At 42.8% G+C, this 27,341-nt stretch overlaps 1 protein-coding gene across 5 annotated transcripts in view; it reads right to left on the bottom strand.

The window, feature by feature from the left end:
* ptprt.S (protein tyrosine phosphatase receptor type T S homeolog) overlaps window positions 1-27,341 on the bottom strand; it is a 169,526-nt gene that overhangs the window by 20,762 nt on the left and 121,423 nt on the right. For 2 of the 5 annotated variants that reach the window (XM_041578183.1, XM_041578179.1), the window contains 5 exons: window positions 16,338-16,367; window positions 9,223-9,365; window positions 8,459-8,536; window positions 8,125-8,160; window positions 6,068-6,255 (listed from right to left, as the gene is read on the bottom strand). In XM_041578183.1, the coding sequence (XP_041434117.1) occupies window positions 6,068-6,255; window positions 8,125-8,160; window positions 8,459-8,536; window positions 9,223-9,365; window positions 16,338-16,367 (475 nt within the window). The remainder of the gene's footprint in view (window positions 1-6,067; window positions 6,256-8,124; window positions 8,161-8,458; window positions 8,537-9,222; window positions 9,366-16,337; window positions 16,368-27,341) is intronic. The other 3 variants (XM_041578180.1, XM_041578182.1, XM_041578181.1) reach the window with 2 other exon arrangements.

Below are 27,341 nucleotides of genomic sequence, written 5' to 3' on the forward strand. Positions count from 1 at the left end.
GCTGTACTGTGATCAGTGTGATGCCAATAAGTACACAGGGATTTTAGTGCTGACAATGTGGATCTCAATATATGCAACGACAAAAACAATATCTCCTGGCACAGGGCACCCGCAATCCGTGACACATTTAAGGCCCAGTAATAAAGATGTCTGCACACGGTGTGATCACCGCAAACACGGTAAAAGCAATCATGGTTTTCTAAGCCCGGTTTCCTTGACAACAAATGTAATTCGGGCAGCGAATAAATGCTGCAGGAGCCTCAGAATCAGCACCAACTGTAAGCAAAGAAATGCGAGGTTTGTGCTGAAATTTTCTCCCCATTAATTCCCTCAATATCTCTGAAAAGAAGCGCTGGTGAGAGGACTAACTGATACATATTTATAAACTTATTCTACAATTCTGGAGAGGGGGAGAGAGATGGGGCACGCAGAATAGGGAAAAGAAAGATAAAATGACAGAGAGAGGCCAGCCGAGGAAAAAGGGGAAGATAGAGCACAGATGAAAGAGGCAAAATGAGAGAAAGGTGGCGGAGTTATAAAGCAAACAGTGGCAAGGTTACTAAATAGATATTGTAAGAGAGGAATTGCAAGACGGGGGCGGCTGAACTGAAAGGAAAGGTAAAGAGGTTCATAAATTGAGAAATAGGGGATCAGAAATAAAAAGTGAAAGCTGCTTAAAATGAAGATAAGCGCAGAAGTGGGGAGAAAAAAGAAGTTGCTTAAGGATAAATGGAGACGGCAGTGGGAAGTCGCCAGGCAAGAAAGATAAGAGAAACCCACAGATTCGGTGGGGGAAGAAGAAGGGATTAAAAAAGCAGTACAGGTGATGATTATTATTATGTATATAATGATTGGTGCAGATTTGTAGCAGAAGGAAGTTGACAATATAAAGAGTTGGGCCGGGACTGCTCAAAAACTCCTGAACTAAAAAAAAAAACTAACTGAAATAATTAGGAAAAATATAAACGAAGGTGAGAGACTGTAATAGCGCAATCATCAAAGATGTGAGATGCGTGAACTAGCCTGGAAACAATGTGAATGGCTTCATGAATGGGGGGGGGGGGTGGAGAAGCAGATCTTTCCCTCCCTTCCAGTAATTTTTCTAGTTGTGGCTCACCTGAGAGCAGGTCTGGACTGGGAGTCAAAATAGGCCCTGGAATTTCAAGTACACAGAGGCCCAACCAGTCCCCCACCAACCCACTCCACAGTGACTGTCTATGGCAGGGGTCTCCAACATTTTTACCCATGAGCCACATTCAAATGTAAAAAGAGTTGGGGAGCAACACAAGCATGAAAAAGTACCTTGTGGTGCCAAATGAGTACTGTGATTTGCAATTTGGTAGCCCTTATGTGGACTGGAAGCCTACAGGAGGCTTTACTTGGCACTATACTTCGTTTTTATGCAATTAAAACTTGCTTTCAAGCCAGGAATTCAAAAATAAGCACCTGCTTTGAGGACATTGAGAGCAACATCCAAGGGGTCGGACAGCAACAAGTTGCTCACAAGCTACTGGTTGGGGTTCACTGGTCTATGGCATCTTACAGCAAGCCCCTCTGGCATTTGCTAGAAACCACTGATTGCCAGTCCGGGCCTGCCTGATTTGGTTGGACAATTTGGCTAGTATTAATCATACTCTGTAACTGACTGGTCCTGTGCCTCGAGGGGCAAATTTCACAGACCATCCCTCATCTGGATCACAGTCTACCTGTCCAGACTGAACTTAGAAGAGACTGAAGACCCTTACAAGAGCAATGCTTATTGCCCATTTGTGTGAACGTCGCTCACACAATATTTGCCTGTTTAGATATTGGTTGATTATTTGATTTTTGGAACTGCCTGGCCTGCCCATGTATGGCAATCATTTGCCAGCCCATTGAGACCAAATTGAGAAATGATCTGCCCACGTATGGGCCCTGACAAACTTTCTCCATGACAGATATGTGGTTGGCTAAAAATCAGCCAGATACCTACTGAGCAGATTTAAAAATCGTGTCAGGATGAGGACAGTATATAATGTCACATATACTGTGTATATCTCTGCTGTATATAGCAAACATAATAATATAGTAAGCACTTATTGATGGCGGCACATATTATACAACCACACTGGCACATAATCTCATGCTGCAGTCGCTGTTTCATGTTCTGTTCACTAACTGCTGCCTGAATGCATAATAACTCATGTTCCACACCTTCACATCCATTTTATATCAAGGCAACCGTTTCACGCATAAGCTCAGATCATAGTCGTGGGCAGCCTGTATGCGGCGAGGCTGTTTTTAATGGCTTTTTTTTGCTGCCTAAATATTCACCCACAGATGATGTGCAGGTTTATCTACAGCAGCTGCTGGCTTGTTTGGAAACAAATGTGGCTTTGTACTGTCAGCATAATGTGGGTGTAATGGAGGCGAGGTTATTTTGTAATAAGTAGGTGACACTAAAGAGTAAAGGAGGCTGTAAGATGTAAAAATATAAGCAAATAAGAGGGAGGTAGGGCTGAATTCCCCAGACAGTGATGCGGTACCCCAGTGGGCTCTCAGCTCACATGCTGCCATTTTATTAGATCTAGGGTTGCCACCTTTTCTGGAAAAAAATACCGGCCTTCCTATATATTTATCTTTTTTCCCTGTTAATAACATTGGGATCAACCATCATTTTTACCGGCCAGGCCGGTAAAATACCAGCCAGATGGCAACCTAGTTGGATCTGATACATATAAATTAAGTATTGAGTGATATTATCTCTCAGTACAAGACAGGGACAAGTAGGTGGCCATAGAGCTTAAGATCTTTCTCTCCCTAATGACCAATTTTTTTGTGATCCGACAAATTTGTCAAATAGTGTTAGTGGACACCGCCACTGAACAATTGTGCATCAAACGATTTTTCATCATCATCTGATCGCTTGGGTTACAAAATTTTTATCGTCCACGCAAAATATATCCAGCGTCAGATTGTTTGCAGGGCCAAGCAGGCAGCTACCCACAGTTTTCCTGGCTTCAACTAGGCGATATCACTTGAAATGGTCGATTTAGTTGATGGACAAATCATATATTAAAACGTTGATATTTCAGGATAAGTTTGGTCCTATGATAACTAAAAATTATTTTAAAAATCTATGGCCACCTTTAGAGGAATGATGGATATCCCAGGTATATAGCCTGCAAAAAGCAAAAGGGAAAGCTAGAGGGACAAGCCATAAATGCACCAAGCCCAGTGCACTGGCAGTTAAATTCTCTGCAATCAGCCGGCCTGCTCATGTGTTTGTATCTAATGACTTACTCCCGGGGGCATCTGGCAAATGCTCTCGATGGTCCTAATGGAGAGGAGATTGGCTCTTATTGAGCAGACTGGGTACAGTCACTGCCCCGAGCTGTATTGCTGGGTTAATGACAGCCCACAGCGCACATTATATTGCTTCCGGTTAGAGGAGATTAACAATTTAACAGAGAGAGGCGGCGAAATTACCACTTAACAGGCAGCTGCTGCAGGACAGAACAGGGGGTGGTGGAAGGGAGGAACAGACAGAAAATATTGGGGAAGCAGATAAGATCTGCAGGGAGACACAACAGGCCAGGCGTCTGTGTAGGTATAAGATAATGTGCTTGTACTTATTAAACGTTGAATAACTGATCCCAGTTCTCAGGGGTCATTAATGTTTTTTCTACATCCTGATTAACTAAAAGGTTGTCAGTTAGCATGTAGGCCATTATGGCTGACACACCCTAGAGAGAATACTGACCCCCAGGGAGCCAATGAACGAAGATTTACTACAATAGGATGTTTATCACAGCAGAAAAAGAAAGAATTAAAAGATACAGATATAAAGAGTGGGGAAGGAGGATACAGCAGGAACCTGTTTGGCTTGACATTAAACACGGGTAACATAGTAACATAGTAAGTAAGGTTGAAAAAAGACACATGTCCATCGAGTTCAACCTTTTTTTTTTTTTTTTTTATTAACTACCTATCTGCCAGTTGATCCAGGGGAAGGCAAAAAACCCGTCTGAAGCCTCTCCAATTTGCCTTAGAGGGGGAAAAATTCCTTCCTGATTCCAAAATGGCAATCGGACTAGTCCCTGGATCAACTTGGACTATGAGCTATCTTCCATAACCCTGTATTCCCTTACTTGCTAAAAAGCTATCCAACCCCTTCTTAAAGCTATCTAATGTATCAGCCTGTACAACTGATTCAGGGAGAGAATTCCACATCTTCACAGCTCTCACTGTAAAAAACCCCTTCCGAATATTTAGGTGGAACCTCTTTTCTTCTAATCGGAATGGGTGACCTCGTGTCAGCTGGAAGGACCTACTGGTAAATAAAGCATTAGAGAGATTATTATATGATCCCCTTATATATTTATACATAGTCATCATATCACCCCTTAAGCGCCTCTTCTCCAGCGTGAACATCCCCAATTTGGCCAGTCTTTCCTCATAGCTAAGATTTTCAATACCTTTTACCAGCTTAGTTGCCCTTCTCTGTAACCTCTCTAATACAATTATGTCCTGTTTGAGTGATGGAGACCAAAACTGTACGGCATATTCTAGATGGGGCCTTACAAGTGCTCTATACAGTGGAAGAATGACCCCCTCCTCCCTTGACTCTATGCCCCTTTTAATACAGCTCAAGACCTTATTTGCCCTTGATGCTGCTGACTGGCATTGCTTGCTACAGCCAAGTTTATCATCTACAAGGACTCCAAGGTCCTTTTCCATAATGGATTTGCCTAGTGCAGTCCCATTAAGGGTATAAGTGGCTTGGATATTTTTACATCCCAGGTGCATGACTTTACATTTATCAACATTGAATCTCATTTGCCACTTAGCTGCCCAGATTTTGCCACTTAGCTGCCAGATTGTCAAGATCATGTTGCAAGGATGCCACATCCTGGATGGAATTAATTGGGCTGGATAATTTTGTGTCATCTGCAAACACTGATACATTACTTACAACACCCTCCCCTAAGTCATTAATGAACAAGTTAAATAAAAGTGGACCCAATACTGAGCCCTGGGGGACCCCACTAAGAACCTTACTCCAAGTAGAGAATGTCCCATTAACAACCACCCTCTGTACCCGATCCTGTAGCCAGTTTCCTATCCACGTGCAAACGACTTCATTAAGCCCAACAGACCTTAGTTTAGAAAGCAGTCGTTTGTGGGGCACAGTATCAAACGCTTTGGCAAAATCCAAATAGATCACATCTACTGCCCCCCCACTATCCAGAATCTTACTTACCACATCATAAAATGCAATCAAATTCGTCTGACATGACCTATCCTTCATAAAGCCATACTGATTGTTGCTCATAATGCCATTCATTAGGACAAAATTTTGAATGTGATCCCTTAACAAGCCTTCAAATAATTTGCCCACCACAGATGTCAAGCTTACTGGCCTATAATTGCCAGGCTGAGATCGTAATCCCTTTTTAAATATTGGAATAACATCAGCTTTTCTCCAATCCATAGGCACCATACCAGATGATAATAACCCTTGAGCAGATTTCATGTGCTGGATTAATTCTATTACGTGGATACAGCAGGAACCCATGGTAAGAAAGCTGTTAGGGATGGGCCACATCAATATTTGGGATTTGGCTGATTCCAAACCCTTGTTTGCATATGCAAATTAGAGCAAGGAAGAGTAAGAAAGAACACTGTGTAGGAATGATGCACAGATTTCTTGTTTGTGTGCCAAAAAGTCACACAATTTTAAGGATTCAGATTTGGTTAAGCCAGGTACTTGGGTTGGTCCAAATCCTGCTGAAAAAGTCTGAATCCTGGAGTATATACTGTAGGGTTCTGTAGGGTGCACCTTGGCATTGCTGCCTCAGCACTCAGTGGGTGCTGGGACCCAGGCACTGAAGTTTGTTTTGTATGTTGTACCTGTGGGGATTTCATTCCATAGTCCAAAACATACAGGAATGGTTTAGACCTCGGATGAAACTCACAGTTTGTGTCACAGAGAAATCAGATTGCAAGCTCCACTGGGGCAGCGGTTGATTTGATTAAGGCACTTTGTGATGTACTGTGGTTTTTATAAGCAAATAAATGCACTGACCTCATATTCCTCCTTAAAGCCATAACCCTGTCCTCTCTTCATCTGGGTGATATGTTGCAGCAGGTCTGCCACTCGAATGGCCGGCTGAAGCTGCCCGCGAGGGTATGCCATCTCAAGAGGCTCACATGTGCGGTACGGGTGAGTCTGGATTGTCAATGTTGGCTGGTTCATATCCACGTGGCTGTTGTCTATAAAACAATACAAGGGATTGAGAAATCCAAAACAATTATGTTAAAGTACAGTCAACCCAAAAATATTTTTTTGTTGCCTAATAAAAGACATCATTGGAAACAACTTTGCAATACGCATTCATTATGATTGCCTCTTCTGCGTGGCAACAATCTCCCCGAACTGGCTTCCGTCTGCTTGAATGAAGAATCGCATGCGCTAATGCACTTGCGGCGATTCGATTTCCAAAGTCGGCCGAAGTTGCCTTACGAGGAAACTTCGGCGACTTTGGAAATCGAAGCGCCACGAGTGCATTACCGCAGGCGATTCTTCATTTAAGCAGGCGGAAGGTAGATGGAAGGCAGTTCGAGGATATTGTCGCCCCGCAGAAGAGGCGATTAGTCTCCAGGCGACTAAATCTCCCCGAATCTGCCCGTCTGCCCCAACCCTAAGATTTTTCTCCCTCAAACGATCAATTTTAGTACAATCCGATAGATCGGTCAAATTATTGTGAGGTTAGTGGGCACCGAACAATTGTGCATCTAACTATTTTTCATTGACATCAGTCAGAAAATCAGTCAGTCGGGTTAGAAAATTTTTATTGTTCACTGCGAAATGTATCCATTGACCATTGTTTGCAGGGCCAAGCAGGCAGCTACCCACAGTTGTCCTAGCTTCAACACGACGATATCACTTGAAATGGACGTTTAAGTTGATGGACAATTGATATTTCAGGAAAAGAGAGAGTTAAGGTCCCCATAGACGCAAAGATTTTTCTTGCCGAACGACCGATTTGAGCTAAGTCCGACCAATCCTTCTAAATTATCATGCGGTTAGGGGGATTCGAACGACGTACATCTTACGATTTTTGGGCCGACATCTGTCAGGAAATTGATCGGCCAGGTTAAAAAATCTTTATCAGTCCCAGTGCAATCTATCTATGTCTGCAGGGACAAGCAGGCAGGTACCCTTTGTTTTCCTGGCAATATCGCCTGAAATGGTCTTCGTACGATCGTTTCGAGATAATCGTGGTCTCACTATGACGATCGGATCTTTTAAAAATCTTTACATCTATGGCCAGCTTTAAAGGTCTTTTAAAAATCTTAACATCTATTGCCACCTTTAGAGGAGTGATGGATATCCCAGGTATATAGCATGCATAAAGCAGTGTACACATAAGGGCAAATGGGAAAGCAAGAGGTCCAAGCCATAAAAGGCTTTTGAAACAACGTAACATAAACCAACATTAACAGACCTGTCTTCCTGGAGGAGACTGGCTTTTGCAACATTGTTAAAAAAGTAACAACCAGTAGTTAAGCAAATACTTATTTTAATAGCAATTACATTTACAAATAACTTTTAAAACACAGATATTTTTTAATAGATTCATATTGGAAAGTTGCTTATAATTGTGTTTTCTTTTATTGGGTGAAAATTAATTTTTTAGGTTGACATGTCCTTTATAACAGAATCTCACAAGTGACTGCCAGGGAGGGGGTACAATTAGTTGGACAAGATCTGAAAGTTGCACACCTATGACTTAGAACACACCTGGAAGTCCATCCATGCAAATAAATGCAACAAGGCAGAACATGTCTGTTCCGATGTGATAACATAGAGGGGAACGTGGAATGAAGGACTGCAATTTGTCAGGACATGGACACTGGATTTGTGATGAGATGCAGTTCTGAACAGTACTTTTTGTATGGTATAGGAGATATGGCCCAGGTAACATTAGGAGAATGAAAAGAGATGGTGTATGAATTGGGGTGTTGGTAGTTATGGTTTCATATCTCATTATTCTAGAGAATTATTCAGTAGAACTGAGATATCTCCAGCACCCTGACAACTGCAAAATGGTGACTGCCTTCGTGGACTGATGTTATTACCTAGAAGGGTTAAGGATGGTACGGTGTCTGAGGAGACTGGCAGAAAAGAGCAGCAGGATGAGGTCCATGGAGAATGTGAGGGAAAAAGGGACAAAGCACAGTATCAGAACAAGATTAGACCCAACGCAAACCCTTTTAACCAGAGCAGGACTGTCCAACTGAAAACCAACAATAATCTGATAATAATCGACCCACCATACAGCTGTTGGACAGCACTGTCCTGCAACATTATTCATTCACAGGTCGATTATAGTTTCCTTCACTGCTGGCATGTAGTGTACTGTATATTTAAAATTTCCTATCACTCACTGTTGGACATGTAACTTTGCCTCACCTGAGTAACAGGAGCTGAGTAGGGATTTACCCTGGAGGTTCTTGCTTTGTACAGAAAAGGAGCAAGGAGAGGATGTGCCTGCAGAGAAACAGGGAAATAATTATAAACCAACACACAGGGAATATCTGCACATTTTACAATGAATAACTGTGTTGTTATATTGGAAAAGAGTTGACTGTATTTTGATGACACCCAGGGCTGGAACTATGGGTAGGCAGAAGAAGCAGCGGCTGGGCAGGTGCCTGTTCAAGATTCTTCTGCATACCCCTAGTCCATATTCGCTCCCCTCGGTAGGTCTTGCCTACCCCCTCTGTTGCTCACACCTCTGTCTGGCCCTCCCTCCCCTGCCCCAAACCGCCCCTCCGCTTCCCCTATGTTGCTCCTATGTTATAGTGCGTGTCCACATATGTACACACACATGCAAGTTTATTTATCTGTATGACTATGAAGATTTTCATTCATCCAGGTCATGGTATTTTTAATATTATATAATTTATTTATTTGTATTTTCATGACTTCTCTTCAGACCATCTGTATATTCTTGCAAATCCCAGAGGGGCTGCTGTAAGATGCCATACACAGTGACTATTTGTTTGGGCCTGTTTGTATGAAATGCCAGGGCCTGTAACCAGACCTGCTTCTCTTGGTCTTCCATGTTATGATTGTGCTTTATACAGGTTGTAGTGTTTTTAAGTTAGAGTATTGTAGTTTGTCTATTTCTATCTCATATGGACCACCCTCCCCACACCACATGCGTCTCTCACTGAATCCATTCACGTCCTGGCAGCTGGAGAAGGTGTCCTCATTTCGAGTGGAGCTTAGTTTGCTGGAGCTCTTATCTGAAGCAACCAAGCCCATTTCTCTTTGGGACCCACTCTGTGTCTCCTTCTGTTTTTTCGCCAGTTTTCTATACACAGAGGAGAGAAGAATATTTTAGAAAACAAAGGCAGAGAGAGGGAACCTTGAGAAAATCATGGTCAGATACAATGGCACAGATAGAAGGCACCCATTGCTCTGATATACCATTCAGGAAGGGAGCAATTAAACAAGAGGGTATCTGGCTCTGAAATACGGTGATACAAAAGCCTTATCCACCTCCAGCTGAGAATAAGTAATGGCCAACAGAGATGTACATTTACATACAATTATAATTTGCTTTCTCGATGGGACATTTGTCCTTGCCCTCAGCCTCTGTGGGCAGACAATCCCCTTGGTAAAATAACAAGGGGCAACTTAATACAATGGCTTTTAATTTTTCTTTGTGTTCACATTATGTATAGTCAGCTGTAGCTAAAAAGTAACTTTCAGCATTCCTCCTGCAGCTTTTGGCTGTCTGGGGATGCTGGGAGTTGTTCAACAGCAGCTAGGTGGGATTGTAGGATTTATATCATTAAGATTTGAGAGGAAACTGCTTTGTTCAGTTTCCATACTTCTCTATCTCTAACCCTTGTAACAAAATCTGCATCCCGTCTTCACCCTAATTTTGAGTTGCCATGGGTAATCATGGTGTGCCTTGTTGGTAAATAGCAGCCTCTCCTGCAAACATGGAGGTACTAATCAGTATATCAATAACAAACATCTCCCAAATGTTAATTAGGAAATGTGGGCTCAAGTGGCTCTTGTGAGAATTTAGTATTTATAACAATGAAGCTGATGCTTTTCTGGTGGATCTGTCTCATTAAGAAAATCTGATATTTATTGGCAGGGAAGTATCACAGACAATGGTTGACTTGAAAGTAACCTTGTCCTATTAACAGGGGGTTTAGACAGTCAAACCTGCATCCCTGTGGTGTTTGATGGTTGCTGGGAAGTCTAATAAAGATGCAAGTTGGACATCCCAGGTCAACCATTTAGGGCGAGGCCAGATTCATAGATTTGGGCTTTCTAGAACATTGTGCCAGTCATAGTGGAAGAATAATAGTTATTAGGCCCCAGAGTATACATATAGATGCATAGGAGCAGCTGTATGAAGGATTAGCGAGGGACAGCAGTATTATAGGGCAAGATAGTGATGGTAACATTTCATGCCCAACCTGTATCCTTTACCATGTGGTAGTTGTAGCTCAATAAAAGCTGATTGACCATTGATTTGGCAGCCCTACAACATATTACGCATGCAAGTCCATTGGATGAAAATCATATATATGGATCTTTTCATACTGTTATGCAAATGATCAACTCCCTGTACAATCAAAAAGAGTCCAAGGGAATCACCAATTGCAGAAATTATGCAGACACTCCAAAAATCCCAGTAAAAAAATATTTTTTTTGGGTCCATAAAAAAAAAAGTCTATGCACATAGAAGGACCTCTTATCCAGAATGCTCAGGACCTGGGCTTTTCCGGATAACAGATCTTTCCATAATTTGGATCATCATACCTTAAGTCTTTTTGAAAATCTTATAAATATTAAATAAACCCAATAGGCTCGTTTTGCTTCTGATAAGAATTAATTATATCTTATTTGGGGTCAAGTACAAGGCATTGTTTTATTATTACAGAGAAAAGGGAAATCATTTCTAAAAATTATTTTCATACGGTTGAGTCTATGGGGGACGGCCTTTCTGTAATTCGGAGCTTTCTGGATAACGGTTTTCAAAGACTTGGCCTGCAACGTTAATTTATGCTGTTTGTTTAATCTGCTCCTTTTGCCTGTAGGCTTGGGGTTTGGCACCCAAACACAATATTTCTACTGGTGAGTTTACACCAGTGATCCCTAACCAGTGGCTTGTGAGCAACATTTTGCTCTCCACTCCCATTGATGTTGCTCCCAATGGCCTCAAAGTAAGTGTCAATCCTAAAGGGGACCCGTCACCCAAAAAAATATTCCAAATTCTATTTTCTCATGTTATACAAGCTAAATTAACTTTAATTACACTGTATAAATTATTTAAATCTTATCTCCATCATTCTGGGAATTCATAATTATAGCAAGCAGGCAGGAGCCATTTTGTGAACACTGTTATTAAGGCAAGCCTTGTATCATCTCAGAATCTTGTTTGTGCACCAGAATGGGGGACCTGATGTCCATCCCCATGCCCTGGCTATACATTTAAATTGTTAAGAGAACTGGGGTAATGTGGGGAGAGCAGTGACATCTAGGAAGTGCTGAATGGAAAGTGAGGAGTAAGGCATATAGAAGGGGCAGGCAATATTTGATTGACAGATGAGATTTTTAAATGAATTTACAACAGCTATGAACACTTTAATAAAAAAAAGAATTTGGATTTTATGTTTAATTTGAAAAGGACTTTTATTATACAGCTTTTTATGTCTAGGTGACAGGTCCACTTTAAATTCAAGTTTTGGAGGAATGTAGGCACACATGCACATTAGCATATCACAGCCCTTATTTGGAATCTCCAAGGATTATTTTCATGCTTCTGTGGCTCCCCAACAGGTTTACATTATGGCTCACGTGTCAAAAAGTTGGGGACCCCTGGTTTACGCCAACATACATGGAGGCTATTTCTATTTTTACTCCTAATAGAGAATTCAGTTGCACAAATGAGCAGTCACACTTAGGCACCATGTAGTCACTTACACACTCCTCTGCATTATTACACTCGCTCACTCATTTATTTCCTTTGTCTCCTCTCTTTCTACTGTAATTTCTTTTATCACCTTTGTATCCCCACAATGTGCTTCTGGTTTTTCAAGATGTCATAAGCTGAATTACTGTCTCTTGTAACTGTCAATTGGCTGATGTTATATTCTGCAGTTTGCCAGGCAGTTAAAGTATGTTAAAATGCAAATCTCTCCCTAGGGGTTTGGCGAAACAGATGTGGGAGGCAAAGAAGGATCTAATTAGGATGGGTGATTCTGACCAGACAAAACAAGGTTTGATTTAAAAACAAGACAGACTGTTGAGCAATATGGAAATAAACAAACTGGATAAGAAGCAGAAAAAGATTCAGTAATTACTCATAAAGCAACACATCCTCCCTTGCAATCCTCCCTGTAGTTTCTCCAATTGTTGCTTATCCCCCCTATAATTTCTCCTATTGCTCCATATAATCCTCCGTATAACTGCCCCTTGTTCCATACAACTCTCCTTACATCTCCTCCTATTGCTCCATATAACCCTCCCTATAACTCCTTCTATTGCTTCATATAACCCTCCCTATAACTCCTCCTATTGCTTCATATAACCCTCCCTATAACTCCTTCTATTGTTCCATATAACCCTCCCTATTAACTCCTCCTATTGCTCCATCCATAGACCCTCCCTATAACTCCTCCTATGCTTCATTATAACCCTCCCCCTATAACTCCTCCCTATTGCTCCATATCACCCTCCTCATAATAACTCCTCCTATTGCTCCATAAAACCCTCCCTATAACTCCTCCTATTTGCCTTCATATAACCTCCCTATAACTCCCCCTATTGTTCCACTATATCTCTCCCTAATAACTCCTCCTATTGTTCCATATAACCCTCCCTATAACTCCTCCTATAGCTCCATATAACCCTCCCTATAACTCCTCCTATTGTTCCATATAACCTTCCCTATAACTCCTCCTATTGTTCCATATAACCTTCCCTATAAATCCTCCTATTGTTCCATATAACCTTCCCTATAAATCCTCCTATTGTTCCCATATAACCTTCCTATAATCCATCCTATTGCTCCCATTATAATCCTATTGCTCATATAACTCCTTATAACTCCTCCTATTGCTCCATATACCCTCCCTATAACTTCTCATAAACCTCCCTATAACCCTATTTTCCATATAACCTTCCTATAAACTCCTATTGTTCCATATAATCCTCCCTATACTCCTCCTATGCTCCATATAACCTCCTATAAACTCCTCCTATTGCTCCATATAACCCTCCCTATAAATCCTCCTATTATCCATATAACCTCTCCCTATAACTCCTCCTATTGTTCCATATAACTTCCCTATAATCCTCCTATTGTCCATATAACCTTCCTATAAACTCCTATTCTCCATATAATCCTCCCTATAACTCCTCCTATTCTTCCATATAACCCTCCCCTATATAACTATTGCTCCTAAATAATAATCCTCACTATGTTCCATTTAACCTTCCTATAACTCTCCTATTGCTCCATATAACTCCCTATAAACTCCTTCTATGCTTATATAACCCTCCCTATAACTCCCCTATTGCTTCATATAACCCTCCCTATAACTCCTTCTATTGTTCCATATAAACCCTCCCTATAACTCCTCCTATTGCTCCATATAACCCTCCCTATAACCCTCCTATGCCCATATAATCCTTCCTAACCCTTCTATTGCTCCATATAACCCTCTATACTCCTCCTATTGTTCATATTAACCCTTCCTATAACTCCTCCTATTGCTCCATATTAACCTCCCTATAACTCCTTTATGCTTCTATCCCTCCTATAACTCTCCTATTAGCTTCAATAACCCTCCCTATAACTTCCTCCTATTCCGCTATAATCTCCATTGCTCCATATAACCCCCTATTTAACTCCTCCTACTTGCTTTCATATAACCCTCCCATTAACTCCTCTATTGCTCCATATAACCCTCCCTATAAACTCCCCCTTATTAACCTTCCCTATAACCCCCTATTGTTCCATATAACCCTCCTATAACTCATCCTATTTTCCATATACCTTCCCTATAACCTCCTCCTATTGTTCCATATAACCTTCCCTATAAATCCTCCTATTGCTCCATATAATCCTCCCTATAATCCTCCTATTGTTCCATATTACCTTCCCTATAACTCCTCCTATTGCTCCATATAACCCTCCCTATAACTCCTCCTATATGCTCCATATAAACCCTCCCTATAACTCCTCCCTATTGTTCCATATAACCTTCCCTATAAAATCCTCCTATTGCTCCATATAATCCTCCCTATAAACTCCTCCTATAGCTCCATATAACCCTCCCTATAACTCCCTTCCTATTGTTCCATATAACCTTCCCTATAACTCCTCCTATTGCTCCATATAACCCTCCCTATAACTCCTCCTATAGCTCCATATAAACCCTCCCTATAACTCCTCCTATTGTTCCATTATAACCTTCCCTATAACTCCTCCTATTGTTCCATATAAACCTTCCCTATAAATCCTCCTATTGTTCCATTATAACCTTCCTATAACATCCTCCTATAACTCCTCTATGTTCCATATTAAACCTCCCTTATAACGCCTCCTATTGCTCCATATAACCCCCTATATCCTCCTATGTTCCATAAACCCTTTCCCTATAACTCCCCTATTGCTCATATAACCCTCCCTATAACTCCTTCTATTGCCATATAACCCCTCCCTATAACTCCTCCTATTCTTCATATAACCCTCCCTATAACTCCTTCCTATTGCTCCATATAACCCTCCCTATAACTCCTCTATGCTTCATATAACCCTCCTATAACTCCTTTCTATTGCTTCATAATAACCCTCCCTATAACTCCTCCTATTCCTTCCATATAAACCCTCCCTATAACCTCTCCATATTTCCACTATAACCCTCCCTATAACATTCCTCCCACTTGCTATAACCCTCCCTATAACTCCTTCCATGCTCCATATAACCCTCCCTATAACCTCCTCCTATGCTTTAAAACCTTCCCATGATAACTCCCCTATTGTTCCATATAAACCCTCCCATAACTCTCCTATTGGCTTCAAAACCCTCCATATAACTCCTCCCTATTGCTCCATATAACCCCCTAAACTCCTCCTATTGCTTCATATAATCCTCCCTATAAACTCACTCCTATTGTTCCATAAACCCTCCCATAACTTCCTCTATAGCCTCCATATAACCCTCCCTATAACTCTCCTATTGTTCCATATAACTTCCCCTATAACCTCCTATTGTTCCATATACCTTACCCTATAAATTCCTCCTTTGTATCCATATACCTTCCCTATAAATCCTCCTATTGCTCCATATAATCCTCCCTATAACTCCTCCTATTGTTCCATATAACCTCCCCTCCTATTGCTACCATATAACCCTCCCTATAACGCCCCTATTGCTCCATATAACCCTCCCTATATCCTCTATTGTTCCATATAACCCTCCCTATTAACTCCTTCCTATGCTCCATATAACCCATCCCTATAACACTACCTATTCGTTCCATATAACCCCTCCCTATAACTTCCTACCTATTGTGCTCCATATAGACCCTCCCTATAAACACCCTCCTATTGGTTCCATGTATGTAACCCCCCTAACTCTCCTATTGCTCCATATAACCCTCCCTATAACTCCTCCTATTGCTCCAAATAAACCCTTCCTATTGCTCCATTATAACCCTCCCTATAAACTCCTCCTATTGTTCCCATATTTCCCTCCCTATAACTCCTCCTATTGCCTCCATATAACCCTCCCTAAAACTCCTCCTATTGGCCCCACTATAACCCTCCCTATAACTCCTCCTATTGCTCCATATAACCCTCCCTATAACTCCTCCTATTGTTCCATATAATATCCTATAACTCCTCCTATTGCTCCATATAACCCTTCCTATAACTCCTCCTATTGCTCCATATAACTCTCCCTATAACACCTCCTATTGTTCCATATTTCCCTCCCTATAACTCCTCCTATTGTTCCATATAACCCTCCCTATAACTCCTCCTATTGCTCCATATAACCCTCCCTGTTGCTCCATATAACCCTCCCTATAACTCCTCCTATTGCTCCATATAACTCCTACTGGGGAACCTCTAATGCAGAACCCTGCATTCATGCCTCCATATAGGCTGTTCTTGAATAATAAAAGACTGAGAGAACTTTTAGAGATGAGTGAAAAGGCAATGTATTGGGCATGGATGGATTGAAATTAAGGACTTTCTTTGCAGATGAATGGCAGTATAAGGGGAGTGAGATCTCCCGCAGGTACTTACAGATAGTATGAATAGGAGTACACATTTCTTCTAGGATGGAGAGCAGTCACATGGGGGTCAAAAACATGAAATAAAAAGAAAAACAAGGAATAATTAGATGTGTGAATGTGACCTCCAAATGAGAGTGCAAGAATGGGAACTTATTACTACCCCTCTCTCTATAAGATACACAGCTATCTCTCACTCTCACCTCTCTCTCTATAAAAGACAGCTATATCTCCCTCTCTCCTCGCTCTATAAGACACACAACTGTCTCTCACTCTCCCCTCTCTCTCGCTCTCTCTCTCTATATGATACACAACTATCTCTCACTCTCCCCACTCTATATAAGAGAATGTTGGTATTACAAGTATGACTTTAGGGGTTTAATGTCACACATCTGTCTTTTCTGCTGCATTTTTTAATTTTCACACCACAGTCACACGATTCTCCACATATTCACTAACACCATGTTTTTGGCCACAAATGACAACTTGCCCGGTGGTAACACTGGTAAACATTTCTAGGCAAATCTGCTGTAATTTCCTTGCCAATGCAGAAAGTGTGCTCTAAAAAACATGTGATCAAGAAATGCAATGTGTGACATAAGCCTCATATTTTACACTGTTAATAAGCTCGAGAACCTGCCTGAGGAGCTTGCAATCAGCTTTAGAAGGGCATTTGACTGCTTGCAGGCTAAAGAATCCTGGCAGAGGATATACCCAGTGCGCCATAAGTCTGAGTTGCCCAACAGGAAATATAGGGGGCCATTTATTATGCCGTCTAACACGATTAACAATAAAAAAGAGGTGTAAAACGATAAATGTCGATTTCCAAGGTGTGTGTATTTTGCACTGTTCAAACTCTGGATTTGATGGCATTATTTTACACAACTTGTAACATAGAGCAGTTCCAAGACAAGGTCTATAGGCAGTGGTCACCCAAGGCACGGCACCCCCTCACACTACCACTGGCAGTAGCTTGCACCCACCACCCGAGTCGGCCACTCCACATCTCCCTACTGATGTCTGGCTTCCAACATGTTTCACAGACCACCCCTCTGTTGGCAAAGCCTCTTTTGTCTAACCCTAGTTCCGGGCCGACCCTGGGTGGTGCGCAAGGAACAATTAGTATTGCTGGGTGACAGAAGGCAGCATGGTTCATAAAAGGGAATTGCTGCTGTACATAAAGGATTTAATTTATTGTGTTCATTCACAGTCATGCAGCATGACCATAGCATGTGCGCAAACCCATTCCAAAAACACAGAAGCCAGTATATAGCCTCCAGATCCTGGAGAAGGCCATAGGATTCTCTTTCTCTGCAGTGCACTTTGTTGTGTATTGCTCCATTAGTGACGGGTTAACACCCTTAGGGATGTGCATTGAGCTAAAACTGAGCTCAGGGTGGTCGCCAACAAATTATTCACATTTAGAGAGCAGATGTTAAACTCAGCACAATACACAGTTTGCATGTACATACTGGGAAATGGAATTACTACACAAAGGTATTAGGGCTGTCGCGGACTGTTCGCCGGCGAACTTGTTCGCGCGAACATCGACCGTTCGCGTCCGCCGAATGTTCGCGAACGTAACGCAACGTTCGCCAATTTGGGTTCGCCTTAGCTGGCGCTTTTTTTGCCATTTCTCCCCCAGACCAGCAGATACATGGCAGCCAATCAGGAAGCTCTCCCTCCTGGACCACCCCCACACCCCCTGGACCACTCCCCTTCCATATATAAACTGAAGCCCTGCAGCGTTTTTTCATTCTGCCTGTGTGTGCTTGGAAGAGATAGTGTAGGGAGAGAGCTGTTAGTGATTTGAGGGACAGTTGATAGTAACTTTGCTGGCTAGTAATCTACTTGATACTGCTCTGTATTGTAGGGACAGAACTCTGCAGGGATTTGAGGGACATTTTAGGTTAGGTAGCTTTGCTGGCTAGTAATCTACCTTCTACTGCAGTGCTCTGTATGTAGCTGTTGTGGGCAGCTGTCTGTCCTGCTGCTGATTAGAGATGTCGCGAACTGTTCGCCGGCGAACTTGTTCGCGCGAACATCGGGTGTTCGCGCTCGCCGGAAGTTCGCGAACGTCGCGCGACGTTCGCCATTTTGGGTTCGCCATTGTTGGCGCTTTTTTTTGCCCTCTCACCCCAGACCAGCAGGTACATGGCAGCCAATCAGGAAGCTCTCCCCTGGACCACTCCCCTTCCCTATAAAAACCGAAGCCCTGCAGCGTTTTTTCACTCTGCCTGTGTGTGCTGAAGAGATAGTGTAGGGAGAGAGCTGCTGCCTGTTAGTGATTTCAGGGACAGTTGAAAGTTTGCTGGCTAGTAATCGTTTTGATACTGCTCTGTTATTGGAGGGACAGAAGTCTGCAGGGGTTTGAGGGACATTTAAGCTTAGGTAGCTTGCTGGCTAGTAATCTACCTTCTACTGCAGTGCTCTGTATGTAGCTGCAGTGGGCAGCTGTCCTGCTTCTGATCTCATCTGCTGACTGCTGCAATAGCAATAGTCCTTGTAAGGACTGCTTTTATTTATTTTTTTTGTTGTTTTACTACTACTACTACTACTACTACTACTACTACTACTATAAGAGCCCAGTGCTATTAGTCTAGCAGTGTTGGGGAGTGGGACTGGTGTGCTAATCTGCTGCTCCTAGTAGTTCAGCAGCACCAACTTTAATTTTTTTTTTTTAATATTCATTCTTTTTTTATTTTAACTTTTTTTTATTTTACTATCGCTGTAGTAGTGTATAAGTTGACCTTTTAGGCATTATTTGCCCTGTAGGCATTTTTTGCCCAGTGTGTTATTCAACCAACTTGCTATCTAGCTGTGTGCCCGTGTTCACATTCTGTCTAAATATCCATAATATTACCGTCTCCAGAAAAAACACCGGAGTGACTTTTTCAAGCAGCCATAATAAATTTTACGTAATCCGTATCCATCGCTGTAGTAGTGTATAAGTTGACCTTTTAGGCATTATTTGCCCTGTAGGCATTTTTGCCCAGTGTGTTATTCAACCAACTGCTATCTAGCTGTGTGCCCGTGTTCACATTCTGTCTAAATATCCATAATATTACCGTCTCCAGAAAAAACACCGGAGTGACTTTTTTCAAGCAGCCATAATAAATTTTACGTAATCCGTATCCATCGCTGTAGTAGTGTATAAGTTGACCTTTTAGGCATTATTTGCCCTGTAGGCATTTTTTGCCCAGTGTGTTATTCAACCAACTGTTATCTAGCTGTGTGACCGTGTTCACATTCTGTCTAAATATCCATAATATTACCGTCTCCAGAAAAAACACCGGAGTGACTTTTTTCAAGCAGCCATAATAAATTTTACGTAATCCGTATCCATCGCTGTAGTAGTGTATAAGTTGACCTTTTAGGCATTATTTGCCCTGTAGGCATTTTTTGCCCAGTGTGTTATTCAACCAACTGTTATCTAGCTGTGTGACCGTGTTCACATTCTGTCTAAATATCCATAATATTACCGTCTCCAGAAAAAACACCGGAGTGACTTTTTTTCAAGCAGCATTCTTATATTTTACGTAATCCGTATCCACCGCTGTGTATACGTTGACCTTGTAGGCATTATTTGCCCTGTAGGCATTTTTTGCCCAGTGTGTTATTCAACCAACTGCTATCTAGCTGTGTGCCCGTGTTCACATTCTGTCTAAATATCCATAATATTACCGTCTCCAGAAAAAACACCGGAGTGACTTTTTTTCAAGCAGCATTCTTATATTTTACGTAATCCGTATCCACCGCTGTGTATACGTTGACCTTGTAGGCATTATTTGCCCTGTAGGCATTTTTTGCCCAGTGTGTTATTCAACCAACTGCTATCTAGCTGTGTGCCCGTGTTCACATTCTGTCTAAATATCCATAATATTACCGTCTCCAGAAAAAACACCGGAGTGACTTTTTTTCAAGCAGCATTCTTATATTTTACGTAATCCGTATCCACCGCTGTGTATACGTTGACCTTGTAGGCATTATTTGCCCTGTAGGCATTTTTTGCCCAGTGTGTTATTCAACCAACTGCTATCTAGCTGTGTGCCCGTGTTCACATTCTGTCTAAATATCCATAATATTACCGTCTCCAGAAAAAACACCGGAGTGACTTTTTTTTCAAGCAGCATTCTTATATTTTACGTAATCCGTATCCACCGCTGTGTATACGTTGACCTTGTAGGCATTATTTGCCCTGTAGGCATTTTTTGCCCAGTGTGTTATTCAACCAACTGCTATCTAGCTGTGTGCCCGTGTTCACATTCTGTCTAAATATCCATAATATTACCGTCTCCAGAAAAAACACCGGAGTGACTTTTTTTCAAGCAGCATTCTTATATTTTACGTAATCCGTATCCACCGCTGTGTATACGTTGACCTTGTAGGCATTATTTGCCCTGTAGGCATTTTTTGCCCAGTGTGTTATTCAACCAACTGCTATCTAGCTGTGTGCCCGTGTTCACATTCTGTCTAAATATCCATAATATTACCGTCTCCAGAAAAAACACCGGAGTGACTTTTTTCAAGCAGCATTCTTATATTTTACGTAATCCGTATCCACCGCTGTGTATACGTTGACCTTTTAGGCATTATTTGCCCTGTAGGCATTTTTTGCCCAGTGTGTTATTCAACCAACTGCTATCTAGCTGTGTGACCGTGTTCACATTCTGTCTAAATATCCATAATATTACCGTCTCCAGAAAAAACACCGGAGTGACTTTTTTTCAAGCAGCATTCTTATATTTTACGTAATCCGTATCCACCGCTGTGTATACGTTGACCTTTTAGGCATTATTTGCCCTGTAGGCATTTTTTGCCCAGTGTGTTATTCAACCAACTGCTATCTAGCTGTGTGACCGTGTTCACATTCTGTCTAAATATCCATAATATTACCGTCTCCAGAAAAAACACCGGAGTGACTTTTTTTCAAGCAGCATTCTTATATTTTACGTAATCCGTATCCACCGCTGTGTATACGTTGACCTTTTAGGCATTATTTGCCCTGTAGGCATTTTTTGCCCAGTGTGTTATTCAACCAACTGCTATCTAGCTGTGTGCCCGTGTTCACATTCTGTCTAAATATCCATAATATTACCGTCTCCAGAAAAAACACCGGAGTGACTTTTTTTCAAGCAGCATTCTTATATTTTACGTAATCCGTATCCACCGCTGTGTATACGTTGACCTTGTAGGCATTATTTGCAACAGTGTTTTCTTCAAACCGCCATCTAGCTGTGTGAGCTTGTTCACATTTTGTCTAAATATTGATAATATTATCGTCTCTAGAAAAACCACTTGAGTTACTTTTTTTCAAGCAGCATTCATATATTTTACGTAATCCGTATCCACCGCTGTGTATACGTTGACCTTGTAGGCATTATTTGCACACTGTTTTCTTCAAACTGCCATCTAGCTGTGTGTATTATCGTTTCCAGAAAAACCAACTGAGTTTTTGTTGTTGTTGTTTTTTTAAAAATAATGCCAGGCAAAGGCAGGCCGCCACGCAGAGGCCGTGCTAGGGGCCGTGCTGCTATGCAATCCTGTGGCCCTAGCAAATTGCCCAGTTTTAAAAAGCCAATGACCCCTGAACTCCCAAAATGCTGAAGAGGTAGTTGACTGGCTTACACAGCACACCCCATCCTCTACCGTTTCTAACTTTACCACAACATCCTCCTCATCCTCCACTGCTATGGCCACCCCACGTAACACTTCCTCCACCACCGGTGCCCCTTCTTCACTGGGGTCAGAGGAGTTATTTTCCCATGAGTTTCTTGAACTGAGTAATGCGCAACCATTATTGCCAGAAGAAGATGAAGGAGATGAGGACCTTACACCAGATTTAATTCTGGCAGAGAACACGATAGAGATGGACATAATGAGTGATGAGGAGGAGGTCCCCGCTGCTGCTTCCTTCTGTGATGTGTCAGAAGAAATTGATGCATCTGAGGAGAATGATGATGAGGAGATTGATGTTTTGTGGGTGCCTAGTAGAAGAGAGCAAGAGGAGGGTAGTTCAGATGGAGAGACGGAGAGTCAGAGAGGCAGTAGGAGAATAAGACCTAGAAGAAGCAGGGAGGACAGCCCGCAGGGATCAGTAGGGCAACAACATGTATCGGCACCTGTGTTCAGCCGGCCAACGCACCCGCCATTGCCGCCAATACCGCCAACTCCGCCAACTTCTACTGTTACCGCCAGATCGCACACTTTCCAAAAAGTCAGCAGTGTGGGATTTTTTTAATGTGTGTGCCTCTGACAAAAGCATTGTAATTTGCAATGAGTGCAGTCAGAAACTGAGCCTTGGGTAAGCCCAACAGCCACATAGGTACAACTTCTATGCGAAGGCACATGAGCGGCAAGCACAAAGCACTTTGGGAGCAACACCTCAAAGCAACAGGCAAACTAAAAGCCACACTCCTTCTGGTCCAGCATCTTACTGCTCTACCTCTGCTCTCCTTGACCCGTCTGAACCACCCTCCACTCCGCCTTCCACCTTGACCACCTGTTCCCATTCCCCAGTCATCTGCCACCAGCCAAGTTTCTGTGAAGGCCATGTTTGAGCGTAAGAAGCCAATGTCTGACTGTCACCCCCTTGCGCGGCGTCTGACAGCTGGCTTGTCTGCACTCTTAGCCCGCCAGCTTTTACCATACCAGCTGGTGGACTCTGAGGCCTTCCGCAAATTTGTAGCAATTGGGACACCGCAGTGGAAGGTACCCAGCCGCAATTTTTTTTCTAAAAAGGGAATACCACACCTGTACCAACATGTGCAGAGCCAAGTTACCGCATCTCTGTCACTTAGTGTTGGGCCAAAGGTCCATATGACTACTGACGCATGGTCCTCCAAGCATGGTCAGGGCAGGTATGTCACCTACACTGCCCACTGGGTGAACTTGGTAATGGCTGGGAAGCAAGGGAATGGGTAGCTCAACAACAACAGTGGAGTTGGTGTCACCGCCACGGATTGCACGCGGTTCTGCCACCACCTCTACTCCTCCATCGCTCTCTACCTCGTCTTCTTCTTCTTCTTCTTACTCTGCTGCTGGGTCCTCCTTCTCCTCCTCCACACCTGTGCACCCCCAGCTCCCCTAGGCTATTCGACGTGCCAGGTACGCCGTTGTCACGCTGTCTTGGGGATGACGTGCCTGGAAAGCAAAAACCATACCGGATCTGTACTCCTGTCATCTCTGCAGTCACAGGCCGATCGGTGGCTGACCCCACACCAACTGCAGATCGGAAAAGTGGTGTGTGACAATGGAAGCAATCTGTTGGCAGCGTTGAGACTAGGCAATTTAACACATGTGCCCTGCATGGCACATGTGTTAAATTTAATAGTCCAACGTTTTGTCTCCAAGTACCCAGGATTCCAGGACGTTCTCACCCAGTCCAGAAAGGTGTCGGCCCATTTCAGGCGTTCCTACACAGCCATGGCACGCCTTGCTGACATTCAGCAGCGCTACAACATGCCAGTCAGGCGTTTGATTTCTGACAGCCAGACTCGCTGGAATTCAACGCTCCTTATGTTGGAACGTCTGCTGCAACAACAAAGGGCCGTCAACGAGTACCTTTTTGAACTGGGTGGTAGGACTGGATCTGCACAGCTGGGGATTTTTTTCCCCCGTTACTGGGTGCTTATGCGCGATGCCTGCAGGCTCATGCGACCTTTTGAAGAGGTGACAAATATGGTCAGTCGCACCGAAGGCACCATCAGCGACCTAATACCCTTCGCTTTATTCCTGGAGCGTGCCGTGCGACGAGTGACAGATGAGGCTGTAGACCAGCGTGACGAGGAGCTGGAAGCGCACGATTTCTGGTCGGAATCACCAGAACGAACCCAGGCACCTGCTGCAACGCAGGGAGAGGTGCCAGAAGTGGAGTCAGAGGAGGAAGGTGGCTTTGTGGAGGAGGAGGAGGAGGACCAACAGGAGCAGGCTTCCCAGGGGGCTAGTGGTGACCTTTTGGGGACCCCTGGTCTTGTACGTGGCTGGGGGGAGGAGACCGTGGATGATGCAGTCCTTGATAATGAGGAAGCGGAGATGGATAGCTCTGCATCCAACCTTGTGAGAATGGGGTCTTTCATGCTGTCATGCCTGTTGAAGGACCCCCGTATCAAGAGGCTTAAGGAGAAGGACCTGTACTGGGTCGCAACGCTACTAGACCCTCGGTACAAGCATAAAGTGTCAGAAATGTTACCAACATACCACAAGTCCGAAAAGATGCGGCATTTACAAACCAGCCTGCAAAACATGTTGTACAATGCTTTTAAGGGTGATGTCACTTCAGGAACTCATCAACATTCCAGGGGCAGAGGTGCCAGTAATCCTGCCACGAGCACACCTGCAAGGACAAAGCCCTTTGGCCAGTCTGTAACGTCAGACATGCAAATGTTTTTCTGTCCAAGGCAGCGCCACAACCCTTCTGGATCCACCCTCAAAGAACGCCTCGACCGGCAGGTAGCGGACTACCTGGCATTAACTGCAGATATCGACACTCTGAGGAGCGATGAACCCCTGGACTACTGGGTGCGCAGGCTTGATCTGTGGCCAGAGCTGTCACAATTTGCCATGAACCTCTTGTCTTGCCCAGCCTCAAGTGTGCTCTCAGAAAGGACCTTCAGTGCAGCAGGAGGGATTGTAACTGAGAAGAGAACTCGCCTAGGTCACAAAAGTGTCGATTACCTGACCTTTATTAAAATGAATGAGGGGTGGATCTCGGAGGGTTACTGCACGCCGGAAGACTTGTTCTGACTTCTATGCAGCTGTCCTTCTCTTCAAGCCTCATGACTCCACACACAGCTGTCCTTTAGCGTCCCTCCTCCCTCCGCCACCGTTACAAACTAGGGTGCAAACCCTACTGGTTTAATTTTTTCTGGCCTCTGTGCTTCAGTGGCTGCAACCAAAAAACTGGGCAAACAATGTCTACAAGGTCAACGTATGGCGAAAAATGACTATTTTCAGCATTTTATATGGCATATTTTTTCTGGCAACTGTGCTTCAGTGGCTGCGTCCAAAAAAATGCATATTTTCTTGCATTTATATGGCATAATTTTTCTGGCCTCTGTGCTTCAGTGGCTGCAACCAAAAAAATGCATATTTTCTGCATTTATATGGCATAATTTTTCTGGCCTCTGTGCTTCAGTGGCCTGCAACCAAAAAAATTTATATTTTCTGCATTTATATGGCATAATTTTTCTGTCAACTGTGCTTCAGTGGCTGCGACCAAAAAAATGCATATTTTCTGCATTTATATGACATAATTTTTCTGTCAACTGTGCTTCAGTGGCTGCAACCAAAAAAATTTATATTTTCTGCATTTATATGGCATATTTTTTCTGGCAACTGTGCTTCAGTGGCTGCAACCAAAAAAATTTATATTTTCTGCATTTATATGGCATAATTTTTCTGTCAACTGTGCTTCAGTGGCTGCGACCAAAAAAATGCATATTTTCTGCATTTATATGACATAATTTTTCTGGCCTCTGTGCTTCAGTGGCTGCAACCAAAAAAATTTATATTTTCTGCATTTATATGGCATAATTTTTCTGTCAACTGTGCTTTCAGTGGCTGCGACCAAAAAAATGCATATTTTCTGCATTTATATGGCATATTTTTTATGGCCTCTGTGCTTCAGTGTCTGCGACAAAAAAAAATGTATATTGTTAGCATTTATATGGCATATTTTTCCTGGCCTCTGTGCTGCAGTGGCTGCGACAAAAAAAAAATAATATTGTTTGCATTTATATGGCATATTTTTCTGGCCTCTGTGCTGCAGTGGCTGCGACAAAAAAAAATTAATATTGTTTGCATTTATATGGCATATTTTTTCTGGCCTCTGTGGCTGCAGTGGCTGCCACAAAAAAAAATTAATATTTTCAGCATTTATATGGCATATTGTTCTGGACTTCTGGTTCAGTGGCTGCGACAAAAAAACATAATTTTTCAGGAAAGTACACATGCCTAATTTTTCAGGGTTCTGCAACAGTGGCAAAATCGCATCTTTTATGGTCACCGCAGGTGATCAATAAAGTAGACCAAAACTGGGCCCACACTGCAGAATCTGTGTTTTTTGGTTCACTTCACTGTACATTGAATTACCTCTGCCTGACCGTGCACGTGCGCACAAGCACGGTGACTGCTAAACACACCACTACAGAAATATTGCCACCAACAGGACGAACATCCTGGAGGTGACAAGCAACTAGTAATTAAAAACTATTATTTGCTCACTTGACGGTATCATTCATTAAAGCTCTTTGCGTCTTTTGCGTTGCAGTAAGCACCGCGTTTCGTCTTTGCGTGTGAACAGGCTGTAACTTTTACACGACTTGATTGGCATGTAGACGCCGGACGTTTTAAAGCATTTTATTACACAGGTTTAGAAATGTAGTGTGATTTCTGCCCTTTACAGCACAAAACGCAGCGCTGTGTCAACAATGGATTTTTTAGAAACATTTTTTGCCCATGAATCCCCCCTCTGGCATGCCACTGTCCAGGTCGTTGCACCCTTTAAACAACTTTAAAATCATTTTTCTTGGCCAGAAATGTCTTTTCTAGATGTTAAAGTTCGCCTTCCCATTGAAGTCCTATGGGGTTCGCGAACCGTTCGCGAACCGCTCGCATTTTTGCGCAAGTTCGCGAATATGTTCGCGAACTTTTTTTCCGACGTTCGCTACATCCCTACTGCTGATCTCTCATCTGCATCTGTTCTTCAAACCACTGCCACCTAGCTGTGTGAGCTTTTTCACATTCTGTCTAAATATCAATAATAATACCTTCTCCAGAAACACCACCTGAGTGACGTAGTGTGATTTTCTGCTCCTTTACAGCACAAAATGCAGCGCGTGTCAACATGGATTTTTTAGAAACATATTTGGCCCTTGATCCCCCTCTGGCATACCACTGTCCAGGTCGTTGCACCCTTTAAACAACTTTAAAATCATTTTCTGGCCAGAAATGTCTTTTCTAGCTTTTAAAATTCGCCTTCCCATTGAAGTCTATGGGGTTCGCAACGTTCGCGAAC

The sequence above is a fragment of the Xenopus laevis genome, chromosome 9_10S (genome assembly GCF_017654675.1).
Source record: "Xenopus laevis strain J_2021 chromosome 9_10S, Xenopus_laevis_v10.1, whole genome shotgun sequence".
In the NCBI taxonomy this organism is placed as follows: domain Eukaryota; kingdom Metazoa; phylum Chordata; class Amphibia; order Anura; family Pipidae; genus Xenopus; species Xenopus laevis.